A 22147-nucleotide genomic window follows, 5' to 3' on the forward strand; every position below is an offset into this window, starting at 1 on the left:
ACTACCTTTTAAACGTTTTTAATTCGATTATACAATTCAATATTTTAATAAGTTTGAGTTACCTTTAAGGGAATAACTTAACAATTTTATACAAGATCCTCATAAATGGTTTAAGATCAATTTGTGCTCGCTTATATTTAAGGATCGAATATCGTTTGCAATCTAAAGAGAGAATACAATAATAAGTTTTCTTTGTAATTATATCACCTCACTAAAGCAAACCTTCGTCTACAACTTCATTATCGCAACCGCCTATAATCGTAGATGAAACTAACTTCTTCAATTCGTGGTTCAAAAGCACGTTTTACTTAATAGTTTACAAGATTGATTATCCCCTTGCTTTGTTTTGGTAAGTTGTTTGACGTCTTCAGCTGCCAGGCGATTTTTTCTAACTCGCTTGAGGTAGGTTTTTTTTTTATTAAAACTATATTAGAAAATTTTATGAAGAGATTAACCACCGTAATTTTTGTTTGTTACTTTGATTTATCGGCCTAGCGGTGAAAAGTGATGTCCTTTTTAGTAGGGACATCTAAAGATTATGAAATTTTTATACAGATGGATAGAAGGTTAGAAAAGTTTACAATAAAGTTACATTTTAAATTTCACTACGTACATTGGGTTTCCATAATCTTTTTTTAATGTCAACTTTTTCTAAAAATTTCTCACCAATCTTTTTATGTCTATCTTTATTCCACTTCTAAGTTCTAACCTAGCACATCTCACAATAAATAAATCAACTCACTTCCAAATCAATCTTATTTTCCATTCTCCTTTTGACACTTAGCTGTCGATCGTGTGTTTTGCATTAAAAGTAGATCGGCTGCTTCCGAAACTATGTACGAAGTGACATCACTTTCGCTGATTCTTCTCTGCTTCGATTTCGATCGGCGACGAAGCTCTCTCCTCTCGGTATCACGGCCACGGCTGGGTATTGCAGGAAGCTTAAAAGCTTCAGAATCTCCATCTCCCTCCGATGAGTTTGATGACGCAGTTTTCCTTACAGCTGTAAAGGTTCGATATAAATACGAGGGACCTCGTAACAGCTACTGTTTTTTTTTAATTTTCTCACTTGTTGATTAACACATTAAGGACTGCAAAGAAATCTAAGCCAGGAAACACCAAAATTTGGCATTGTATATCTCAGAACCCACTTGACCAAATTCTACAACTTTAGTATCTTTTAGTTACTGTTTTGTTCAATTTTGCTAAGAAAAGTTTCGTTTAAAATTCAGATCATTTGAGTTATGCTTCTGGATGTAGCACAATTGAGACAAGAGATAAAAACGAGAATTCTCGTATTTGGTCCTCAATGTGTTCAAATGCAGTTCTGAATCTGAATAAGAAATTTCAAATGATATTAAGCTCATTTGGGGGTTCTGGTTTTATGTTATCAAATTTAAAATTGTATTTCTGTTTTCATATTTCGAATTCTCTGTCCTGTTTAGGATTAATGATATTATATTCGAATCATTATTAGAAATCGAAAACAAAAAGCTGTTTGAAATACTGGTTTAAATTTGGTTTTGCATTTCATACAATATTTGATCCATTATTTCCGAAATGCAGAATTTTTAAAAATTAAACAATTATTTTCTAAATATGTAAAAAAATACAAACCTTCCTGAGATTTTTTTTAGTTTTCTAATTTGAAGTTCTTGAACTTAATTCGTATGCAGAATTCAGACATAACAAAGCTTCAAAATGTCGACTGAAATCTCAGAACCAGACTCATCATTCAAAATTAATATTTAAACTCAGAATCACAAGTTGGATTTAAAAAAAAATGAATTCAGATTGAATATTGGGTTTCAATCTGAATTCAAAATTTAAATTATAGATTCATGATTTGGGCTTTGAAACAGATTCCACATCTTGGCTCATATTTCAAATACTGATCAGTAATTAAGATTCAGAAATCGTATTTAATTTTGGAAACAGATTTAAACTTAAACTTTTTATGCAGCTTCTGAATTCAGATTCGGAAATAATATTTAAAATTTTGGTTCAGATTCAGCTCGCAAATTAGTTCTACAATAAAGATAATAATATGTCATATTAATATTATATTTATATTTTGTTGAGGAATTCAAATCGTAAGAGATTTTGATAGCTAGTTAAATTTCAGAATTTAAGTTAAAAATCATAAATAAGGCCCTTGGAGCCAAAAAGGTATAAGTGCATAAAAGCTTATTTCGAGAAAACTTTAAAGTTGTTGTGTTTGGTTATATTCAAGGCCGGATTAAGGGGGGGGGGGCAAAAGGGGCAATTGCCCCGGGCCCCCGGGTTTAGGGGGGCCCCCCGAGGGAAAAAAAGTTTTAACATTCCTTTAATCATACTACTTCAATTTCTACAAATCTATGAAAAAATAGAAAATCGGAATGACAATTTGAAATACAACAACTAAAAGGGCCCCCGGAAAATAATATCTAGAATAGGGGACCCCTAGAGTTAGCAGCGAAGAAGTTCTCCTGCATTTTGCGAGCTAAGAATATCAAAATCTCAGTATTAAACTTGTAAAATTTCTACTCAAAATCTGTACAAAAATAATGTGAACCGAATTCGAAACAAGAATGAAGAAGAAGATGAGGCAAAACACCTCAAATTTTCATTTTTTTTTATCAAACATGTCAGTCGGGATATTCTGTACAGAACGTCTCGCACAATGATAATGTTTATTATTATTTTAACTTTCCAAGTAATGCTTACTGCATTAAACCAGCAGCTAATTTCGCCAAAACTGGCTCACTGTGCTAAGAAAGAACAGAGAAACTTTATGATAAGCATTTCAGAATCTTACCCGCGCAGTTTCCGGGTGAATACCGGGTATTATTATTATTATAACTTTTCACTTTTCGATCATTATTATTGAAATTTCCGTTGGTTTATAAATTCTCAACCCTTTTCCCTCCCAATTTTTGAAAATAAAATCTTAAAAAAACTGTAGATGTCTAAATTGGACCAACCGACAGTTCTGAGTGTCTTTATTCTATTTCCATCCCAATTTCGGTCTTAGACTTGAAATTCGCATTGAAACATATTCAACTGATTTAACCAAAATTTTATCATCTACTGAAGTCAATATCCTGAAGTCAGCACATCATTTTCCAAATGATCATTCTCGAATTATTATAGAAATGATCTCATAGTTAAGTTGCAAATATCATTGAGTGATTCTCTTAACATGAATATTTCAATTTTTTCAATCTTATCTTTTTCAAGATTCAATTATTGAGATTTTCAAGTCTTTTGTTATTTCTTCATTTAATAAGGTTCAGTTTCATAGTTTTTCCGAATTTTGAGAACTCAGGATCTTTTTTAAGGTACTAAACTCATTTGGATTCCTTACCTGACTTTTTCAATGATAGCTGATTCTGTGTTTTAAACATTTAATCTCTAATCTGATTTTTTTTTCAATCGATCATTTTTGCATTTATACCTCCTTGGCTTTGAGGGCATCGAATGAAACTTTTATCACATTAAGAAAAACAATTTGGTAACAATTTTTCTATCTGATGATAATTATAATTATAAACATTTCATGAGAAGGTTTTTTGTGTTCCAAAGATATAAAATTGAAATTCACATTTGGTGCAATTTCTGCTTTGGCTCTGAATGTAACTTTAAATGTCTTTTTTTTTTTAATTTAATTCATATTTTGTTTCACGAAAATTGTTTTGAAATTACGATTTAGATTTGAGACACTGAATTTTGATTCTGAATATAACCTGATTAAAAATTTTGAATTCTTAAACTCTTATATCTGTATCTCTATGGAATTTTAATTTAATTATTTTGATTATTTTTTTTTATATTTTGTATTCAATGTTTCAAATCTTCATGATACTTCCCAATTGTCATAAGGTAAATATTTCTCGATGGATCACAAACCAGATGATCAATGATGAAATGAAAATCATTTAAAATATCTGTTCTGTAATGTTTCTAAATCATAGAATTTTAGTTGGTGATAAGGATATTAAAAAAAAGAGAGTTAAATTCAGCATTTTGCAGCTCAAATCAAAGCTTTCATCGTTTAAAAATGTCTTAACTCTTCCGCAATGTTTGCACCTGATTAATTCACAATTTTTATTTGAAGGTACCAGAAACTATCTTCTGTGCAGACAACATGACAACATGGAACTGGATATGAAACTGAGCTCAATGTAAAGTGAGGTCATATCCAGTTGTTTTACACGTTTAAAATGTTTTGTATTCTCTGGAATAACATTTGAAAAAAAAACCAAACCATAGGGGCCCCCCGAGAAAAATTGCCCCGGGCCCCCCGATGGCTTAATCCGGCCCTGGTTATATTCCATATGGGGGAGATGGGGGCATAATGGCCACCCTAAGGAAAACGCTTATTTAACCATAGAGAACAGCTGTAATATGTGAATTACATCATGGTTTCGTGTTCAGACACTCAAATAGTCTATTGCCTAATTGGATGAAACTTGAAAACGTAGAAAAGAACGTTTAAAAATGATTCTCGGATTATTTTTCAACATTTTGATTATTGCATTTTTTTCAAAATTAAAATTTAAACAGAAATCTTTAATTTATATTGAGTTTGCAGAGTTTGCAATTTAAACAGAAATCTTTAATTTGGATTGAGTTTGCATTAATCAGATTTGAAATGCAAAATTAAAATTTTTTTCTTCTATTTTTTAAATTTTGATTTGGTTTGATGTTTTTGAATTAGCTCAAGAGTTCAAAAGATTAGAATTATTTGATTTGTGCGTAGAATAAGTTTTTTTATAAATTTAAAACTGTTTTAAAAAAAAATATTCTTTCCTCAAATGAAATAGTACATTTTTTTTTATGCATTGCTCGAGCAAAAACAATCACAGAAAAAAGTTAATCACCAGGTGTTAGTAGTGGTTGGAGAGTTACATTACGAGGTTTCCAAAACTATAAATTTTGTAAAAATCGATTGAGATGCAATAGAGATATGTATAGCGGTTTTAAGCGAGAAGTGTCAAATTGACACTCAAGATCTGATTGGGGAGTTTTTTCCAGGTCTTTCAGGGTACGTCCATAAAAAAGTAACAATGCAAAATAGAAGATTTCAAGAATTTATTGAGGTTCCCCGAAGAAATTTTGTTATTTGGATGCACTCGTATAAAGTTACAAGCCGCCAAACTTCCAATAGTGTTAATAGTGACACTTAAGAGCGGATTAGGCTTAACACAAGTATCTTAAATTGAATGAGTATAGAATCCACTTTTTGTAAACAAGCAGGGATCAATAAATTTAATAAGTCATCGAAATTTATTAAACGTTATCCACGAACACGATAAACCATTCATTATGTCAGTATTGGTAAAGTAAACAAAAAATAAGGAGGTGGATTAAAAATAGATCGAATTGTGAGTGTTTTTAAGAAGACCTATGTTAAAAAAAATAGGTATATCACTGATAATTATTAATTCAATTTTTTCCGGAAATTTTACAGAAAGCTGTCATTTATCCCTAGATCCCATATATCACTGATAATGTTTATATTTTTTTTCAAAATTCAGAAACTTTAAAAGTTTGCCACCGTTTCGCCTGCCGTAAATAGCCCACTGTTCGAAACGTATACTAAAACGAATGGATGCAAACACCCGATTTTGTAAAGAAAGTCCTTTCTTTGGGCGATTTTCTTGAATCCGCTAATGCATATTACACAATCCGTGGGGGCGGCCAGCCAGAATGGTATCTTCTTCTTCTTCTTCAATCCTTTCTTGATTTCCTGTTTGAATTTTATTTAAGTTCATGTTTGGATACGGAATGTATTAGTTAACCGGAATTCATGAAGGCTACCGCTGCCGTCCAGAAATTGAAAGTAAGTACACTGCAATGAATTTTTAACTACAACGAAATACAGGTTGTTGACTTTTTTATGAAACGGTTCATCCCTAGAGAATTGAAGGAGCCAAACTTGTTTTTTTCTGTTTTCATAACACTAATTTGACAAATTTTTAATCAAAAAAAGGGTAACATGAAATTTTTAAGAATTGTATTCAGGAATCGATAACTTTTAGGAACAGCTATGTAGTTCCGAACATGTGAATATTACCAAATCTAACACAGCTTAGATGCCCACTCTCATAAAAACTTTGGTTTGGTAGTTGACTTCTATTTATTTTAAACTATTTTGGTTACAAATTTCACTGCTATAAAAACACTCATTTTTTGGTTTTCCGGCCAAGAAACCCGCATGCTAATTTTGAAGAACGAGCCACCGAAAACGGAAAACTTGTGGGCGCCTAGCGCGTAAGTATTTTTTGATAAAACAACACCCAAAGCTATTGTACGAAAAAAGGGGTTTCTACCAAAAGAAAAAAAGTCACTAGGAGAAATTGGGGGCGGTAGAAGTATACATATTTTTGTTCGCGTTCTAACCGGGTCAAGTGGATTAAATAGACGACGAGAACCAAAAGGAGTTAGAGAATGTCTTCCTTTGGTGCCTTCGGCTGACTTCGTTTATGTTTGGTTAATCGAGGGCGGCGTTGGGATGCAGCGGGATGTTTTGATTCGATCAAGTTATTTTTCCTGCTTTCTTTTATAGTGTTTTCGTTTATTGGCAGTGGCAACCTCGTTACCCACGAGTTTTGCCCTAACTGCTGTTATTACGTTCGGTTATTAATTCAGAAGTCCACTAGTTTTGCCCGAGATTTGAACCTCAAGCAGGCGGTTACACCCCGTAAAAATAGTCAGTGTTGGGGGTAAGCATAAGGGTGAGTATAGCAACCATATATTTGCATCGTCCTGGGTAACGATTCTGTTTGTTTATTCAGAAAAAGTTTTGCCCCGCGCGAGTGGAGATAAACGAAAACGGCATTAGGTACTGGTGTAAAGTTTTCCATAATCTCATTGTAAACATGAGCTTCGTTCATACATACACACGTTGTTTATTTTAGTAAGAACAGTTAAGAAAAGAATCGAAAGAAGTTGGATGACACGATACAGTTTTATAATTCCCAACTGATTTTTTAAACTTAAAAAAGCCAACAAGTAAATTAGAGTAGCTTTCAATGATTCAAGAGTTCAATTACTGGACCTCGATTATTTGCAAGAGTCATACATTCCATAACGTCGTTTTAATTTGGGAATTGTTCGGCATCCAACTGTCAACAATTGGACTACCGGAAACAGAAACATTACCTATATGTATTAACAGTCTGATTGCGCTTTGTCGAGTAAGTAAACCAACAAACGTCTTCTTCGATTCGATTCCAGGAGGCTGCCTCAGCTATGGGCATTCGTGCTGGGGTGGACATGGCAAACGCTCTGGACCGAAAATACCAGAACTGCCAGCGGACGTGGGCTGGCCCCTGGGATTGAAACCGGTTCCCGACGGGGGTAAAAGGTAAGCAATTTTTGATTTAAACCTATGCCACAACGAAGCAGCTTGAGAAGATGGAGGTAGTGATTTTGTCTAAGTCCAAAATTGACTGCATTTTGATTATTCCGTTTAGTGTCGTTTACGGTTTGCCCGGGAAAAGACCTAGAGGAATCCGCAGTCGAGGACTTTTTCCACTTTCCCGAGCAGCCATGGTGGAGCTGAATGGTGCTAGTCAGGACGAGTTTTATGGTGATGGTGAAGTTGAGTAAGTATTCTGATGAATCTACCCACTTGTTCTAGTGTTTTAAACTGCTCAAACTGCTAAAGATTTAAAAATGAAGATTGATTTCCACAAAAAATAGGTGCTCATCGATTTATTTTCTCTAAATAAATTAACGTTTGCTCTTATTCCGTCCGTGATAGTCTTAAGAATCTAGCTATTTTTTATCTCTGGAGCCACCAATAGGCTATATTCAGTGTAAAGTTAAAAGGTGCATGCCGATGCTAATGTCACAGGGAAAAAAAGTTAGAGAAAATGCATATTTTGAAACGAATTTGTCAGAAATCACAGGTGTACGATGTTGAATCTTTAAAAAAAATCGTTAATTATAGTATGTTCAAATAATGCGAAACGATTAATCAATTGATCTTAAATGAAAAATCTAATGAGAGCTATTGAAATCAATTGGAATCAAATATTAATTTAACATAATTAATATATATTTTTTTTAATTCCTTTTCTTCAGAATGGGGGTAGGCTTAATAGCGGCACGTTATCCAAACATACGGGAAAATTGTGCCTAGAAGACCGTGTATGTTGTGCTGCAAATCTTCTCAGTCTTCTGGTTCAAAATTTGGAAGTCCAAACATGCTTTTTCTTAACTATTTGAAAAATGTAAGGGAACTGAGGGCAAAACAGCCATAACTCCTGTTTCTAATGCGTGCGGTGGCTCAAATAGGCTTCGTTGGATTCCTCGAAAAAAATCATACAAGTATTATCCCATTTGGTTCAAAATTTTCAAGTCCGAATATGCTTTTTCTGAAATATTTGAAAAATGTTGGGAAATTCCGAGTAAAACAGCCAACTCTAATTTTCAATCCGTGCGGTGGCTCAAATATACTTCGTTGGATTTTTCGGAAAAAAAAATCACATAAGACACGTTCCATTTTGTTCAAAATTTTCAAGTCCGAACAAGCTTTTTTTCTGAAATAATTGAAAAATGTCGGAGAATTGAGGGTAAAAACAGCCATAGCTCCATTTTCGAAGCGTGCGGTGGTTCAAACAGCTTTCATTGAATTCCTAGGAAAAAATCTCATAAGATAAGTCTCATTTGGTTCAAAATTTTCAAGCCCGAACATGATTTTTCCAACTATTTGAAAAATGTAAGGGAATGGAGGGTAAAACAGCCATAGCTACTGTTTCCAATGCGTGCGGTAATTCAAATAGGCTTAGTTGGATTCCTTCGACAAAAAAAACACACACAAGATTCGTCCCATTTTGTTCAAAGTTTTAAAGTATGAATTTTTTTTTCCTGAACTATTTGAAAAATGTTGGGAAATTAAGGGTAAAAACAGCCATAACTCCATTTTTCGAAACGTGCAGTTGCTCAAAATGCTTGCATTCGATTTCTCAGAAAAAATTGCACAAGATAGGTTTATTTTTGTTCGAAGTTTTCAAGTCTAAATAAGTATTTTTCTGGAATGTTTACGAAATATAGGGGAATTAGGGGTAAAAAAGGCACTATAACTCCGTTCGTAATCTTTGGCGACGTCTGAAACTACAGTGAGGGGCAAAATAAAGTGTCCAAATTATTTTTTTTCAATTTCTTTTATTTTTCTGGTTAAAATTCAACGAAAACACATCGTAATCATTTTTAAAATATTGTTTATTATGATCTTTTCATTTTTTGTTAATGTTGCGCTGGTAAAAAAAAAAGAAAGTTTTTCTGATAGAAAAAAAACAGTTAATATTCCAAAAAAACAGGGGCAAAATAAAGTGTCCAGATCAGTACAACTTCAAATAATTCAAACTGAAAGCAATCAACAACGATTTAATAATGGGTATGGTCTCCTTCAGCCTTCAACACTTTCTGCAAGCGTTTCGGCATACTTTCAACAAGGTTGTGCAAGTGTTGTGGGTCGAGTTCTTCCCACGCATGCTCCAGGGCATCAAAATAAGTATTTTTATTTGTCACACCAGTCTTATCAATCAGGGCGAGGATGGTCCACAGATTTTCGTTGGAGTTCAGATCAGGACTTTGTGGAGGCCATTTAAAGGGTTTGATGCGGCAGGAACGGAAAAATGACTTTGTCAGATTCGCCGTATGCTTCGGATCGTTATCCTGCTGTAAAACGAAGCGCTCTTCGAGGCCCGTCTTTATGAGGGATACCTCGAGGTTTTCCCGCAGGATATTGCAATAAGACTCAGCTGTCATGATTCCGTCAACTTCATCCAAATTGCCCACCCGATCCCAAAAAAGGCACCCCCACACCATCACGTTACCTCCTCCGTGCTTGACTGTTCCTTGGATATGGCGATCTTGGAGCTCCTCACCCGACTTGCGCCACATATGATCCAGCTTCTTCCGGTTGAATAGCTCGAATTTGGATTCGTCGGCCCACAACCTTGTTTTCCAGTACTCAAGCCGTTTATCGGCGTGTTTCTTGACGAACTTGAGCCGCTTATCCTTGTTCACCTGGCTGATGAAAAGCCTTCTCACTACGATCTTTCTATGGTACTCCATGGATGCAACGCAATACCGAAAATTGGAGCTCTTCCTGTATCTGCCGGATCGTTATTATTGCGTTTTTCTTTACTTCAAGAATGATTTTCTTGTCCGTTCTGGCATCTGTCTTGGGCTTCAGTCCTCTTCCTGGGCGATCCATCTCCGATCCGAACGTTTTCATCTTCTTCATGATTTTTGATACCGCTGTCTTGCTGATTTCGTAGAGCTTGGCCACTTCCCGGTGCGTTTGACCGTCATTCACATCACAAACAACCAGTTTCCGGATGGACAACGGAATGGAACCAGAAATTTATCCGTTCTCCATATCTTACAACTTATTCGAATGTAGACACCTGTTTGAATACTCCAGAGCCAAGCCAGTTGTTTTTGAAACGTCAAAATACACAAAACAAACAAATTCGAGGGGCATCGCGATGGAAACTTATCGAAAGGCGGCCGCAAAAAAAAACAGAGTCCATAAAAGTCATTCAAATTCTGCCAATTTTTTTAAAGTAATATATATGACTCTGCATTCCAGACTGCATGCTTTTTCAAATAAAAAAAAATAAATAGCCCGGCCAGGTTGCCTTGATATCGAGGAAAAATGCTCGGATTTATCCAAAATCTAAGCAAAATTCAAAACAAAACTTCTTTTTTTTTACAAAATATATGATTCTTGAGCTTGTTTCATCGAAACACACGTGCTAACATATTTTTAAATGTAAAATTTGGTTTGAACACCGCTGATGTAACTCAATAAAAAATAATTTTGCATGTGTTCATGTTTCTCTCCTTTTGTGCTCTCTGATAACTGTTCGGTGGATTATTGCATACTCAAAGGCGCTTAATGCGCTCACTGTAAATTACGATTAAAATATTCCTTCCTAAATACGGGACATTTGGGTAAGGTATTGAAAGTTTTTGTAAGTTATATTTCTTTCGTCTTTTTTGTATAAGATGTAGTAAACACATTTCATATAGATACTGAAACAAAGAAGTTCATTTTTCTGATAAAATGACTCTCATTAAAAAAGAGTACATTTCTCAAAATTTCACAAAAAGAAGAGTACGCCCATTTCTCTATCGAAAAAGAGTACATGTACTCTTAGAAAAATACGTAGGTACAAATATCCTTCGCACTACATGAAGTTCTAATAGTACACTGGTTAAGATGTCGGACTGGCAAGACGATATAGTTGTTGAAGTGAGTCAACTCTCACTACGGCGCTGTGATTTTTTTTTTCTTGTTTTTGGGATGAATTTTCCAGTACGAAGGAAATCCCATGAAATGTTTTTTTTGTTTCGCTTGGATGTAGCGGCCATGCATCATTTTGATTAGGAGCTCGATTCCTTATGTCAGTAGTGCTTTTCAAAGATACCGCCTTCGGTACAGTGCACATTTCAGCACATTATCGGCACAGAGATTTGCTAAATAGGAATTGGATTTTTGCAACCCTTTTCTATGGGTGTAGTCGTCCGGATTTCCCAAGCCTGAATACATTCAGGAAAAATACTGAAATTAAACTTATACTTTTTTGGGATTATAATCTGCCTTTCTAAGCAAAATTGTCGCATATGAAAAAAAGCGTTTGAAGTTTCAGCTACATTTTCAATATTTCTTTCAAACTGAAAATTCCTCGATGGTGTTTTTATATTAAACAGGTCAAGTTTATCATTTTACAATATTTTTAGCCAAAAAAGTTACATTTTCTACAACAAATGGAAAATTGGAGCGAAAAATGCTTTGTGTGATTCTTTTGCGTAGAATCAGAACGCATAGGGGAGATAAGGGCATAATGGCCACCTTAAGGAAAACGCTTATTTAACCATAGAAAATAGCTATGATATGGAGGTTACATTATTGTTTTTTTAAGACACTTAATTTTTTCTCGACATGTAAAGCAGATATATCAATTCAACTTGAGAGAGGATAAAGCGCTCTTCGGTGACCGATGGCGATGTTAACCTTATAATTAATTCATTAAATTATGATGAAAAATCTAGATTTAGTTAGATAGAATATTCAAAGTTGTTATTTTTTGTTGGGTATTCTAACTTTTCCCTTGAGTAATACAAACAAATCAGAGCTTCGCCATTTCTTTTGAAGTACATTTTTTCATTAAAAGAACGTAAAATTCAAACAAAAAAAAACACATTAAAGGCTCCGTCCTTATCTCACACCTACTTTTTTTTCTGAGCATTAACACTAGATAACATTATATTTGACAACTTAAATCAAAATCCGCTGCTTTTCAGAAGCGATTTCGAAAAAATCAGTCGAGGAAAAACGGTTGAAAAAATCCGAGCTTCATCACAAAACAAATCGTGAAATAAGAATAAACGAAAATGTGCGCTAATATTATTTGAAATTTGCATTTTTATTTTCTACTTTCCAGTTCTCTCAAATCTTCCGAAATCGGCGAGCTGCTGGATGGAAACGGGAACCTGAGTCCGATGATGATGCCCCCCGGTGGCGTAAGCAACGGGGACAAAACCAACAGCCTCCGGCTTCAGCAGCAGCAACAGCGCCGAAAAGCTGCGGCCGCGGCAGCTTTGCTGGATTCTGTTGTGGCCGCGGTCGATTCGCCACCAGCTTTGGCCAACGGTTCCTCGGACGATGATGAAGATGACAGCTTCGGACGGTTGCTGCTAAGTGGCCCAGCGGGTGCCAAATAAAACTGCGAACTCTTCTCTGGATAGAAACTAAAAAGGACCCACGCACACGGATCATTCTTACCGGAAGCGCATTTACAATCATGATGTGGAAAACTTACCTTAGCGATATGGAAATTGCTACCAGGGATGTGACTTAGTGAATATAGTTTGAAGTATTTCGTTTTTTTTATAATACCATCAGCAAATTTTACTTTACCCAAATTTAAAAAAGTCGAAGAACAATCAAGAGAAGAAATTTTAGATTTCTGACTAATTTCTTGATTTGCTATAAAATATCAAGCACACTTCTGAGTAGCAAATTTCCAAAAAAACTAAAAGCTGATATACATTTCTCTTACCTTCACGAAAAGGCAGCAAAACTGTTAAAGTACCTAGTAGAAAGTGAGGAAGAGAAAATCCCGTTGAGCTTAGCGTTTAAAGTTTGATACTTTACCAAGCCATTAGCCATATCTTGGGCGGATTTGGTTGAGTTTATGCACGACTAAGTATCACAATCCGTTAGTCTTTTATGATAGCGAAAATGATACAGAAATGTCGATAATAAGCGATTTATCAACACAGTAACTTAAGGAGCACAAAAAAAACTCTACTATCTGTTTCGAGAAGAGGCACTGGTGATTTGGAACTTTGTAGTCGGCCCTCGGAAGCTGCCAACTAACGGGCTGGAAGTTGTGCAGCTTTCAAGTGCGCTTGATATACCTACTCTTATATTGAGAAAGAAAAAAAGCAAACATGAAGCAAACATTCATAAATGGTACTGTAACCAGAAATGATTCTTTACAATAAATATTATCATGTGTATATAAATGTTGCCAAGTCAGTAAAAAACTACTATGAATATGAAATCCACAGCTTCAAATTGTTTATGTATTTACATTCCAACGAAAAAAAAAATCACATTGGGGACAAGTTACTATTAGTAGTAGAATGCATTTTAAAAGTTATGAGTTGTGATGAAGTGAAATCAATCAAAAACAAAATTAAAGGCTGCGATGGTTGATGTGTAAATAAAAAGCCATATTAGGTTCAGTTTGGTTGAGAAAAAGTCCATTTTTTAAATCCGAAATATACCTACATATTCATCTAGAACAAACGTCCCTGCCACCAGAAAGTAATCCAACAATCGAGAGAAAATCTCATGGTCTGCGAACTGCATATATTCAAATCCGCAGTAATCTGTGCCGCATTATTGAATGCCGCTTAAATTACTGAACAGGTTCTGATTTTTGCCACGAATTTGTAAGAAAAAATGTTGAAAAGAAATATTTAAAGTTTAAATATTAAACTCAGAAACAAGTTAATGAACTGGTAACAATCATTGCAAAATTTCAATCAATTTCAGATTCAATTGACAAAATCTAATTTTAATCCTATAGTCTTCAGATCTCAGAGCCAATATGCAGATTTTAGTTCCTGATTCAAATCAACATTTGAGACTCAACTTTAAAATTGATATTCAAATCTTGTACTTATCACGGTTCGGATGAGTGCAGTCTGAATCAGAAAGTCTAGATTTGAATTCTGATTCTGAATTCTAATTCTGAATTCTGATACTGAATTCTGATTATGAATTCTGATTCTGAATTCTGATTCTGAATTCTGAATTCTGAATTCAGATTCTGAATTCTGACTGATTCTGAATTCTGATTCTGAATTCTGATTCTGAATTCTGAATCTGAATTCTGAATCTGAATTCTGAATCTGAATTCTGAATCTGAATTCTGAATCTGAATTCTGAATCTGAATTCTGAATCTGAATTCTGAATCTGAATTCTGAATCTGAATTCTGAATCTGAATTCTGAATCTGAATTCTGAATCTGAATTCTGAATCTGAATTCTGAATCTGAATTCTGAATCTGAATTCTGAATCTGAATTCTGAATCTGAATTCTGAATCTGAATTCTGAATCTGAATTCTGAATCTGAATTCTGAATCTGAATTCTGAATCTGAATTCTGAATCTGAATTCTGAATCTGAATTCTGAATCTGAATTCTGAATCTGAATTCTGAATCTGAATTCTGAATCTGAATTCTGAATCTGAATTCTGAATCTGAATTCTGAATCTGAATTCTGAATCTGAATTCTGAATCTGAATTCTGAATCTGAATTCTGAATCTGAATTCTGAATCTGAATTCTGAATCTGAATTCTGAATCTGAATTCTGAATCTGAATTCTGAATCTGAATTCTGAATCTGGATTCTGAATCTGAATTCTGAATCTGAATTCTGAATCTGAATTCTGAATCTGAATTCTGAATCTGAATTCTGAATCTGAATTCTGAATCTGAATTCTGAATCTGAATTCTGAATCTGAATTCTGAATCTGAATTCTGAATCTGAATTCTGAATCTGAATTCTGAATTCTGAATCTGAATCCTGAATCTGAATTCTGAACCTGAATTCTAAATCTGAATTCTGAATCTGAATTCTGAATCTGAATTCTGAATCTGAATTCTGAATCTGAATTCTGAATCTGAATTCTGAATCTGATTTCTGAATCTGAATTCTGAATCTGAATGCTGAATCTGAATTCTGAATCTGGATTCTGACTCTGAATCTGAATTGTGAATCTGAATTCTATTTGAGGGGAAAACTTATTAACGTACACAATATGACAATATTATACCATATACCATAAATGAATTTACGAGAATGAGAATTCTGAATCTGAACACCAAATGTGAATTCTAAATGTGAATTCTGAACCTGAATTCTAAATCTGAAATATGAATCCGAATTCAGAATCTTGGAAACTCTTATAACCCGAAATTCATTTTCAAATTGTGTCTTACCTAGAGAAAAAAAAACATGTTTGAAAAATCGAAAATAGCATTTCTATCCCTTTAATGTCCTTGAATTTCTGTAAAATTCTTGAGTCAAGAGTAAGTCAACGAAATTCACCGCAACATTCACGAACATAACGACGCGAATACTATTACCTATCTAACCTAACAATATAGTTTTTACAGTTATCTATATATTGTAATTCTATCTGTACCAATTATACCTGACTACTAGACTCTCTTAGGAAATTGGTAATTTGAACGACAATTTTCACTGACCTGCACACCGCAGCCGTGACCCATCGGAACATAGGATACAGAATCTGAATTCTGAATCTGAAAGTTGATTCTGAGATATAAAATTTTGAATTTGACTGAATCTGAAATCTGGATAAAAATTGTGGATTGTCATCGGAATAATGAACTATGTTCTCTTCTAGAAAACACATATAAACATAAATTTATTTTTCACGTAAACATATAGATTAATAAACACATTATTCTTGATTGCTTTAACTTACTATTTTGGGAAAATCTTGTTAGTCATGTTTATCTCTTTTTTCACTCCAACAGTACAGAAAGGTAGGCTTATACTGATATCCGGGACAGAATTTTGGCACCAGTCTTATGTTTTACTTATATTAGAGAGAAAATAACCTACTTCAACCGTTCCTCTACAGCTCCGAATGTTTGAAGATTCGCTTCTCGATTTCCTCCTGGTACTTCTCGACTTTACGCGTCTGCTTCTTGATGTTTTCCTCCATCGCCTTGTGCGTATCGGCCTTGTCTCCATGTTTGGCATTTTTGTGCTTCTCCAAACTCAACGCGTGTTCCGCGTGCATGTGCCGCAGCTTGAGCAAACGGCTTTCGTAGTGCAGCAGCTCCACCTTCAACGAGGCCAGCTCATCGGCGGAAAAATTCGACGCCAGAGCAACCCGCCACAAGCCCTGCACTTTTGGTTCCACGAAGTCCTGGCTGTTCGGTCCCTTAGCTGCAATCCGTTCCAGTCGATCGAAATTGTCTCGAATGTCACGATGCTTTTCCCGCAACTGATTCGACTTATGCAAGTAAGCGTTCTGCTTGTTGATGCCACGTTGCTGAGCCTGAATATCGTTACTCTCTTCCCCGTCCTCATCTTCTGCATTCCCAATTTCATTGAACTTGTCGTGCTCGTCTTCGTTGACAGCATTTTCGTGCACATTCTCTCCCTTGCCATCGTCTTCGCCGAGCTGCTCCAACAAGTTGTAATATACGTCGATTTTCTCCTGATGGTGTTCGAACTCTTCCTTCAGGGCGTCCATTTCTTCCTTGGTGAAGCCGGACGACTCAGCCTTTTCCCACAAGCGGTTGAGTTTCTTGTCTTTGAACAGGCTCTTATTCTTGTAGCTGCCACTGTCCACCTTGCCCGAGTATGCCTTGTGGTGTTTGACCTTTTCCGGGTCCAGCGTATCGTCAAAGTGTTCCAACAGATCGTATGTGCTCATGATGCCGATCAGCTTCTTGCGCAGATCAGCCTCCTTCAGGCCTTCCTTATCTTTGTGCTGCGAGTTAAGCTGCTTCCAAGCGATTTCCTCCTTGTCCTGAATTTTTAGCTCCGTGTACAGTGACTTTAGCTTCGGCTCGGTCAGACGCTGTTAAAAATTTATCAGTTGAATTTTATAACAAAGGCTTTATAATAAGTAAGATTTAAATAATCAACTTTAATTATCTGTTTGTACTGGGCTTAATCAGATACGGATTTGGAGTCCCCAAGGTAAGTTTAATTAATCTTTTATTAAATGATCAGGCCATAACTCATGCTTTAATTTATGGATAAATTTATATCTGAGATGTTTATTATGCTTATAAAATAAAATTATTATCCTCATCCTGGGTAAACAGATTTGATAAATTTATCTGATTTTCTTGAATTTGTTTAACTACAGGGTTTAAGTATTTCCAATATATGTTTATATTTGTGGGAATTTTGCGGATTTTACTTAATTCATGCTTGTTTTTCTTATAGGAAGTACATAATGAGTAAATCATCCGAAGAGAAAAAATAACCATGCACAACTCTACTAAATGATATCAATTAATTCAGTTAAAAATTCTCGTCCTACAGATGAGGTTGTGCTGATTGGAACCTGATAAGTTATCTGCTTTCCTCAATTAAGCCGGAACAAATTTGCCGGAATATTTTTTAATCGAAATTACGGTAGCCCTTAATTTCCATCAGGCATGTTACATGATGTAACATGAACCTAACTGTTGTACAGGGCAAGGATAGAAAACGTTGAGGAAGAATAAAATTTTGAATAATATTTTTAATAGTCTATCGTTTCCATTTCGGCTCGCAGCATCATCAAATTTCAATTTGTAATCTGAGAACGGAAGCTGGTGTCTGAAAACCAATTTCGCTTCTATTCTGATAACTGTGATCCTTAATCTAAATAAAGCCATGGATTATTTCATAAGAAATCTAATCTGGCTAAGCTGATCGTTATCAGTTTTGTGAAACGTGCACTTGTTTTTGTTTGATAATAAATTTAAGAAAACTAAGAAGAAATATACAATGACAAAACAAGAACGCTATTATTAAAAATGAACAATAAATTGAATAAAACCTTGTAATAATTATTGTTCTTTATTGATTTAACGTCAGCCCATCGATATAAAATCATAGTTAGGGTCAAGGAAAGATTGAAAAATGAATGGTTTCTACTTACATGCTGTGCCTTGGACCACACCATATTGAGCTTGGCCATTCGGAAGGGCCGCTGGATTGTACGAAAATCCGGCTCGTAGATCTCGGAATCCGGCAGGACATTCGCTTTCTTCGAGTACTTTTCGTAGGCTTTCTCGGCAGCCTCCGAAAAGTGCACCATTGTGGCCAGCAGCACAACCGCCGCCATCAGGAATTTCCGGGGACGATGCATTTTAAAACATGTACGGTTTGGTCGCTGGAGTTAGATTACTTCCTGAGCCAATTAACTGTGAAGAACATGAACCAAATATCCAAATGTTTCTAATCCATCGAATGCGGGCGGCTATTTCGCGATGGCCGAAGATGACAACTGAAACACAGCTGATTGCTACTGAATGGTAATAAATGTTGAAAAGGGAGACAATTTTCTGGAAACATTAAACTTGCGTAAGAATTTTAAAATCTTGTTTTAAAACAAAAGAACATCTTTCAGTTCAGTTTAGTAAGTTTTTTTTCTCTTTAAACTGATACCAAAATACCTCCTTTTGAAATCTTAAATAGTAAGGGGTCCTAAATCTTATAGGATTCCTTCGAGTGTAAACAGCGCCACTCTTCTCTACAGTGGTGGGTTGATGAAGTAGTTGGCGGAATGAAATGATATTCAAGATATTCAAGAAATGTTCAAAGAACACTCTCACCCAAGCCACCGTCAAGACAACATCGTTTCCTGCTAGGCTCTTGTGGATACGGTTTTGTTCGCGGATATCGATAGCGTTAATTAATGGAAAATTTTTACATTGTGAAATTTCATCCCTGATGGTGTACAAAGGGTGTTTCTCGTCAGTGTAGTGAGGAAGACTAAAAATACCAAAAACCTGGATAATCAGATGAGTATAAAATATCCCAAGCAACCAAAAGCCGCGTTTTTACTTAAAGATGGAATTCCGAAGTTCACATTTGGCTGAAAAAATGTTTTACGGGAACTTCAGGTGACTCTTGTCGCGTAAAAGTTACTCAGGAACTTCCATCGCCCTTTGAAAGGTTAAACTATCGATAACGGAACTTCTAAGCGCTTTTAATGGAACTTCTTTCGAGAAGGTCGATAATGTTCGCGTAACATTCCAAAACGCACCTTTAAGATACTTGAAGGTGTTTTAAAGAACCTATATGGGAAATCTAAGCAACATGTCAAAAATGTTTTTCAAGAAGGTCGATAACGTTCGCGTAACATTCTAAAGCGCACCATTAAGATACTTGAAGGTGTTCTAAAGAATCTATATGGGAATTCTAAGCGACATGTCAAAAATGTTTTTCAAGAAGGTCGATAACGTTCGCGTAACATTCTAAAGCGCACCATTAAGATACTTGAAGGTGTTTTGAAGAACCTATATGGGAATTCTAAGCGACATGTCAAAAATGTCTGTCAATTTCTTGTCATGGTATTTGTTTTGTTTATATCGATAATGACACTCAGAAAAATACTATTATGTATGCCATAAGATTCTCTTATGAAGTGGCGCCATAAGAAAAATTAATGAAATTCATAAGATTGTCTTATGACGCGAATGAATTATGAGAATGAACGCCTACTTCAATGAGAGGTTGTTGCTTTTCACAAGAGATTCTTATGGAAAAAGTAAATCATTTTCTAATTAAAAATTCTAGATATTTCATGCTGAAAACATTCACTTTATTGTTTGCCAAATTTGTTTAAAATTGAATCATTCATGGTCACCATCAGCAGCGCATCAACAGACAGCTCCATCAATTCTTTTTTTGCCGCACCGTAATCTTCGACCTTTCGTTTTTTGCCGATCAGCTTGCTGAAAAGTAAACAAACAATGTATTCTAGTTTACTGATATATTAAACGTTCACACCAAAAATATCAAATCGAACTTACCATTCCGGAGATAACAATAAGTTAGTGGTGTTATAGAGTACCATTCTCTGGCCATATCGTCAAAACGAAGAAGGAGAAGAAGAAGAAGAAGAGATAACAATAACATTTAATATTGAAGGGAAACTATAATAACTTTGAACTGGCGATTGCTTCGTACTGTTAGATGATGTAAAAAACAGATGCTATGAATGAATGTGTTCATTATTTTTTCGCAAAGCCGTTTCTTCTATTTTTCATAAGAACATCTTATGAAAATTGAAAGAATTTCATAAGACTCTTATGAAACATTATTTTACACTCTAAAAAGCGGTTCATAAGATGCATCTTATGAAAATTATAATAAGAATTTGCCTGAGTGGATATTTACAAATGGAATTCAAGATTTTTTCGAATTTTTCTTAAAAATGTTAAATAAGATATTCGTATAAATTTTTGATGATGCGAATTATGATTCATATTGTGTACTGAAAGTCCTTTGAACGAAATAAGGTACCTTCTATTGACCAACCCACTCAATCATCTCAAATGACATTAAGTTTAAACACTAATCATTACAGTGGCAATTAATTATTGCTGGATTGGTCGAGAGGCTGGTGAGTTTCATTGCAACCTAGAGAGCAGCGGTTCAATTCTCTAGGCGTGTAAGCAGCTTTTGTAATCAAAACAATATAATTAAAATCAATGAGATAGACCATGATAGACCGGCAACCTAGCAATCTGACATGTGGTTGTCAGAGCAATCTGTCAATCGGATTTTTTTTTCGGCGCGTAGAAGTTTCTTGACATTCTCTTAGAAGCTGAATAGCGTTCTCTACAGCCACCTAAACGAACTTCAAAGTAGCTTTAAGAACTTAAATTTTGGGCTGATTAGCATTCTCTTCAAACACAAACGAGAGCTGATTAAGCTTCTATGGAACCTTTTTAAGGGAATTCTGGTTGCTTGGGATGTTTCTTTGAAATATTCTACAGTAGTCGGATAACAAAAATATAGGTTAGAATCTAAATTTGTCTATCAAGATGGCGGGCACAAGCCATGTGCTCATATGATTAAAAATACTTTTTGGTTTAAAATACGGCTTTATATGATTGATGTTGTACTCAATTGATTAATAATAATTACAATTTAACGGTTGATTTACTTTAATATTATATTTAAAAACAGTTATATTAACTAATTATTGATACTGACTTAAACAGTATCTTTCTTTCATTTAGAATAATTCACCTTCAATGATATACATTTTACCACATTTTACTATTGAATTTTATTATTATAGAAAATAACTATCATACAAACACATAAAATTATTAGTTTAAATTGATATTTCCTTTTGATTGCCTAATATGTTAATTTTTTGTTCTTCCTTGGTGATCGTAAACGAATACTACCATGGAAGAAGATTTTAGGGGATTTGATGATCCCAGAGAAAAAGTTAAATTTCTGAGACGTAAATTAGAACAATCTAATGACAATGAACAAGAAAACACGACTAACAACAAAAAAAGAAAAAGAAATAGAAAAAACAGAAGAAAACAAGCAAAAACTGACATAAATCTGAGTAAACAAGATTCGGACATTACATTAATGGACTCGGATTTCACATCACAGGATTCGGAGATTGCATCTCAGGAATCAGAACTCAGTATTATGGAAGAAGAGAACGACAATGAAAATTTGGAAATTATTCGAAAAGAAAACACAATAAACGAAAAATCGGAACCTACACATAAAATGAACACAAAAATGACAAAACAAAAACAGCAAACACAAAACACAGAAGGTTGGATTAAAAATACACACTATACCACATTGTTCATAGAAAAAGAAATAAGCGAATCACAAGATCCTAAGAACACCAAAAATAATTTTCCGCATCCTATGATGGTAGCAAAAATGTTACACAGCATTGGCATTAAAAATTACCTGGATTTAAAATCAAACGGTGGGGCTAAATTTAAAATAACTTTTCAAAAACCAAAAGAAGCTGAAATGCTTCTAAACTCTAAACTTCTTAAAGAAGAATTCAAATACAAAGTTTATGTTCC

The 22147-nt window shown here is 34.7% G+C and overlaps 2 protein-coding genes across 2 annotated transcripts in view; one reads left to right on the forward strand and one right to left on the reverse strand.

Annotated features, from left to right (window-relative positions):
• Positions 1–13754, forward strand: part of LOC129739166 (uncharacterized) — a 43702-nt gene extending 29948 nt beyond the window's left edge. Inside the window, exons 2-4 of the mRNA XM_055730578.1 lie at positions 7222–7351; positions 7461–7592; positions 12450–13754. Of these exons, the coding sequence (XP_055586553.1) occupies positions 7222–7351; positions 7461–7592; positions 12450–12729 (542 nt within the window). The 3' untranslated portion in view covers positions 12730–13754. The remainder of the gene's footprint in view (positions 1–7221; positions 7352–7460; positions 7593–12449) is intronic.
• A 2189-nt stretch (positions 13755–15943) lies between these two features.
• LOC129739167 (alpha-2-macroglobulin receptor-associated protein) lies at positions 15944–18582 on the reverse strand. The gene is made up of 2 exons (XM_055730580.1): positions 18223–18582; positions 15944–17145 (listed from the first exon to the last, which is right to left on the reverse strand). Exons 1-2 carry the CDS (start codon positions 18430–18432, stop codon positions 16189–16191), a joined length of 1167 nt encoding a protein of 388 aa, XP_055586555.1. The 5' UTR covers positions 18433–18582; the 3' UTR covers positions 15944–16188.
• Between the last annotated feature and the right edge of the window lie 3565 nt (positions 18583–22147).

Source organism: Uranotaenia lowii, chromosome 1 (genome assembly GCF_029784155.1).
Source record: "Uranotaenia lowii strain MFRU-FL chromosome 1, ASM2978415v1, whole genome shotgun sequence".
In the NCBI taxonomy this organism is placed as follows: Eukaryota; Metazoa; Arthropoda; class Insecta; order Diptera; family Culicidae; genus Uranotaenia; species Uranotaenia lowii.